Source organism: Puntigrus tetrazona, chromosome 9 (genome assembly GCF_018831695.1).
Source record: "Puntigrus tetrazona isolate hp1 chromosome 9, ASM1883169v1, whole genome shotgun sequence".
NCBI classification, from domain to species: domain Eukaryota; kingdom Metazoa; phylum Chordata; class Actinopteri; order Cypriniformes; family Cyprinidae; genus Puntigrus; species Puntigrus tetrazona.
The window spans coordinates 24,717,589-24,722,588 of record NC_056707.1 but is presented as its reverse complement, the minus strand read 5'-3'; the positions used below and the strand labels follow the sequence as shown (position 1 = coordinate 24,722,588).

The 5,000-nt window shown below is 33.1% G+C and overlaps 2 protein-coding genes across 2 annotated transcripts in view; one reads left to right on the top strand and one right to left on the bottom strand.

Moving 5' to 3' along the window:
- fastkd1 (FAST kinase domains 1) overlaps positions 1–4,979 on the top strand; it is a 10,121-nt gene extending 5,142 nt beyond the window's left edge. Inside the window, exons 8-15 of the mRNA XM_043249293.1 lie at positions 350–818; positions 1,788–1,902; positions 1,984–2,112; positions 2,543–2,674; positions 3,080–3,193; positions 3,877–4,006; positions 4,091–4,205; positions 4,282–4,979. Coding sequence (XP_043105228.1) covers positions 350–818; positions 1,788–1,902; positions 1,984–2,112; positions 2,543–2,674; positions 3,080–3,193; positions 3,877–4,006; positions 4,091–4,205; positions 4,282–4,374 — 1,297 coding nt within the window. The 3' untranslated portion in view covers positions 4,375–4,979. The remainder of the gene's footprint in view (positions 1–349; positions 819–1,787; positions 1,903–1,983; positions 2,113–2,542; positions 2,675–3,079; positions 3,194–3,876; positions 4,007–4,090; positions 4,206–4,281) is intronic.
- klhl41a (kelch-like family member 41a) overlaps positions 4,451–5,000 on the bottom strand; it is a 5,244-nt gene continuing 4,694 nt past the window's right edge. The window contains 1 exon segment of the mRNA XM_043249294.1: positions 4,451–4,974. Within this exon segment, the coding sequence (XP_043105229.1) occupies positions 4,863–4,974 (112 nt within the window). The 3' untranslated portion in view covers positions 4,451–4,862.

Below are 5,000 nucleotides of genomic sequence, written 5' to 3'. Positions count from 1 at the left end.
ATATATATATATATATATATATATATATATATATATATATATATATATATATATATATATATATATATGTATATGTATATGTATATATATGTATGTGTGTATGTGTGTGTGTGTGTGTGTGTATATATATATATATATATATATATATATATATATATATATATATATATATATATATATATATATATATATATATATATATATATATTGCTCACCATTAGTAAAAAAAATTTAATTCATTAATGAGACATTATTATATAAAGAAATAACACTATTGAACTTGTTCTTATTTATCATTTGTGTTTTTAACGTTTGTTTCTTTCTGTCTTTCTATGATCATCTTTCATAGTTACCTGCAGGCTAGTGTGTATCCGTGCGAAGTGACCATGCTAACCAGGGTTCTGTACATGCTTCCTTCTCTCCGTCCCGATGAGACCGTCCTTTCCCGGGTGAGCGCTATCATCCCGCAGTGCAACCTGAACTACCTCAACACTTACGCCATGGTCGTCTCTAAGTGGATTCGCAAAGACCCCTCCAACGATTACGTCCGCCTGCTCCAGACCCTGAACTGCTGCGGTCGCGAGCGGCTCCGCGGCTCCCAGAGCCTGGACGCGGTGCTGGAGGAGGTCAGGTCTTTGTCGGGGGAGTGGTTTGATGAGATGCTGCTGAAAGAGTCTATAGACTTAATGCAGAGACTGATTGACCAGGTGTCCTGGACTAACGTAAATGACCTGGGCCTTTATCTGGCCAGGACTACCTACTTCAGTGCCGCACTAATGGACCGCATCGCTGCTGTGACCACTGAAAATATAGACAAGGTGGGAGTCGTCTTAAATGTTGTTTCAATTCACTCAGTTTTATTAAAAGGTACTTTTTTAAAGGTTTTATACGGTTTCAGGTGTTTAAATTTTTTTTTAATTTAGTTTGAAATTAAATATTGCTTTATTTTTTTTTTCTTTGTAAAAATTTTAATATTTGCGCTTAAGTTAGTTCAATGAATTTAGTTTTATTTAGTGCAGTCAAATAATTAATCACATTCAAATGTTTGTTTTTGTAATATACAAGTGTGTACTGTGTATATTTACTATATACATATATATAACACGTGCATTTTATAAATTTAAGAGAAATATGATATATATTTAGTTTGTGTATAATAAATTAAGACAGTACACATTATGTAAACAATTATGTAATGTGTAACATTAATCATTTGACAGCACTAGTTTTCTGAAATGTGTGTGTGTGTGTATATATATATATATATATATATATATATATATATATATATTTAATATTTATATATATATATATATATATAATATATTATAATATATATATATATATATATATATATATATATTTATATATATATATAATTATATATTATATATATATATATATTTATATATTTTATATATATATATATAATTTATATTTTATATATATATATATATATATATTTTTATATATTTTGCCTGTTTTATTAATTGATTTATTGCCATTTGATGATATTTACTGTTCTACTGAGATAGTTAAGATTTTTTTTAAATGGTCTCTTGTGCAGTAAAATTGTTATTTTATGAAATAATTTTACAATTTAAAATACCTCTTTTCTATTTGAATATATTTTAAAATGTCATTCATTTTTCTGAGACAAAGCTGAATTTTTAGCATATTCACTGACTATGCTGATAGGTTTAAGAAATATGATTATTATTACTAATGCACAAAATTCATCTCCACCTGTTAATAAACAAAGTTGCATGTTTGTCTCTTTTGAGCAGATTCATTACTCTGCAATCTATTCCATTTTGCTGCCTTTCGCTCTGCTAAATCACGACCCACCGAAGGCGGAGGAGTTTTTCAATGCGTGCATTCGACATTTCACTCCGAATATTAGTACGTTTCTTCTGTTATGCATTAATAAAAGTTTCTAATGCTTGAAATTGAACCGCAACCTTTTTTTTTTTATTTAAACAGGTTCCGTTGAGCCTCACCAGCTGATTCTCATGGCTTACGCACTGGCTCTGGCTGATTATTTCCCCGAGAAGGTGGTCAGAGAGATCTTCAGCTTAGATTTCCTGGCAAAGTTGGATACCCATCTGGAGAGTATGCATGTGTTCATTCATATGAAACTTAAAGGAATGGTTCGTCCCAAAATGAAAAAATTGGTAAAAAAAATCAATTCACCATCTTTTGGTGAAATATAGCATTACATCACAGTGAATGGGTGCCGTCAGAATGAAAGTCCAAAGAGCTGATAAAAACATCACATTAATCCACAAGTAATCCTCATCCTCAAAAGCTGCGTCTATATAAGAATCAAATCCATCGCGAAAACATTAACTTCGAATTTCTGCCTCCAAAAAAGCAGTCTTGCAGCTTTTCGGTTCACAAGACCTTAACTGATAAACCGGAGTGGTGAGGAAAATTTACTGTGACGTTTTTATCGGGTGTTTCTGCAGTTCTTAACGGTTTGCATCAAATGAGAAGTACGGTGTTGTTTAAAAGTTGCGTCGTGTGTTTGATTTGCTGATAGCCTTTACAAACTCTCACAACATGCACATCCGTTTCCGTCTCATGGAGCTGAATCGGGCCGTGTGTCTGGAGTGTCCTCAGTTCCAGGTGCCCTGGTTTCACGAGAGCTACTGTAAACTGCGGCAGAAGAGAGGTCAGCACCACGTCATCCTTCAGAAGTCATTCTAACACGTGACCCTAGGCCGCAAAACCGATCAGAAGTCAATTTTTCAAAATTGTAAATGATGTGAAAGCCGAAGAAATATGCTTTTCATTGGTATATGGACAATATTTGGTGCAAAATCACCTTTAAAGTTGTCTAAATGAAGTTCTTAGCAATGCATAACATTAATTGTCAATATAATTACGGTAGCGTCTTCATGAAACACGATCTCAATGATTTTTGGGCATAAAAGCAAAATCTATCATTTTGACCCGTGCAATGTATTTTTAATTATTATTACAAGTATACTCCAACGACGTAAGGCTGATTTTGCGGACCAGGGTCACATATGTTGATTTGCTGCATAAGAAACAAATAATGTTTTCCGCTCTGTAGCCAACAGCTCCATCGGTCCAGCCCAGCAGCAGATCCATAAGATGCTCGGAGACGTCTTGGGTGGGATGAACTGTGCCAAAGTAGGAGCGCTGACGCCGTACTTCTACACTATCAGTGAGTTTTCAACCAGCATTAGGCGTAAAACAGTTTCGATTAGCGTTTTTAAGCGGTCAGTATAGTGGTGCTAAACTAGACCCTATTTACTTTTTAAACGCACATTTCTTTGGGAAATAACCTTCCTTTTAATCACAAATTGATTTCAAAATGCTTTTCTTAAATACGTGGAGGGAACATTTCTAGTGTTTTTAACAGATTTTAAATACACGGTACGGTTTAACAATCAGTTAGCAAAAGGTTTTTATAAAATATTTTGAATTTAGTAAACAATATGTTATTCATTCCCAGTGTAGTGAATAAATATCCTAATAAAAGCTCATGCAAGAACGGTATGAAAAAACAAAAATTGCTAAATAACATTTATGCAATGCAGTTTAATTAATCTTTAAGCATGACTTTGTAAAAACAGACTTTGGTCTAACATATATTTTAGTTATTTTATTTTATTTAACAAGTTCCTTTTCTTAATTAGTAATTAAATTCTCTTACAAAAACAAAGGCACAAAAACTTTTTTTTTTTAATGCAATAAAATTTAATTTCCTTATCTTCTCATATAAAAAACACAAAAATATTTAGATTAGAATTAGCATCTGTTTTTTTAAAGATAAGAAAAAAATAATTATTAGCATAATTATCCATTGGAATAATAACAAGTGGATAACTGTGATGTTTTTGTCAGATTTTGAAATCGTCTTGGATCGCCATCTTCAGCCGATACCGTACGCCGAGTTCAGTGAGAACGAAAACGTTCACTGGGAGTCCAGATCGGAAGACCGAGAGAGAGCAGAGCTACCGCCTGGAGCTCACCGGTACGCTGCATGCGCTCTCTCTGTTGCATACGAGAACACGTAAAAAAAAAAAAACATATAATGCGATTCTCTAAATCTGTCTAGCATTGCATTGGATTTCCTGGACCACAGGTCGTTCAGCAAAAATGCATGGCACATGAAAGGAGAGGCCATGATGAAGAAAAGGCATCTGGAAATTTTAGGATATCGTGTATTGCAGGTCAGCAGAAAGATAACGCGTAAATCTGATGCAATAATAATAAATCTGGTTTCGCTAATAATGCGTATTCCTACAGATTCCTCACTTTGAATGGAACTCAATGGAGCTTTCCACAGAAGATGCGTGGAAAGAATATCTAAGGAAAAAAATATTCTCAGGGTTGTCCTGAGGCCATTATTTTAACTGCTCATTTTGTAACATGCAAAACAATTCTTTTGTTCACGAGGAAGAAATTCATAGCTGTATGCCTTTAAATATGTATTTATTATGCATTTTATATAAAAGAATACAGGTATTAAAGTAAATTTAATTTTGGCATCCATTGTAAAAGTGTTTTTCTCAACCGCACCACAAAACATGAACATGAAGCAATAAATCCGTGGTCATTTTTACTCTTAAAGTCAATATGAGACTGTGTATTTTACTTCGTCACAGAAGACGGATGAATGATTTGTCATTTAAAGATCAAAAAAAAAATGTTTCGGAGGTGGAGGAAGTTAAAAAAACGTAAAAAAAAAAAAAAAACTGGGAATGTGCATTATAGTAAATATAGTCAGTATTTCATGTTGACTTTAAATGTTTTTTTGTCGTTTTTGCTGCTTTAAAATATAGTTATAATTTGTTGTTGGGCACAAACTATAATATGTGATAATCCTTTTAAAGTTTAGGCATCTTTGCGGCATTTAATCTCATAGAAACGCAGGAGGCGCCGGAAGCATATCGCATCTCTCGTATCATTCCAGTCCACTGTTTCTTGTCTTCATCATACCTGGTGGAAGTCTCAATTGGAAAAAT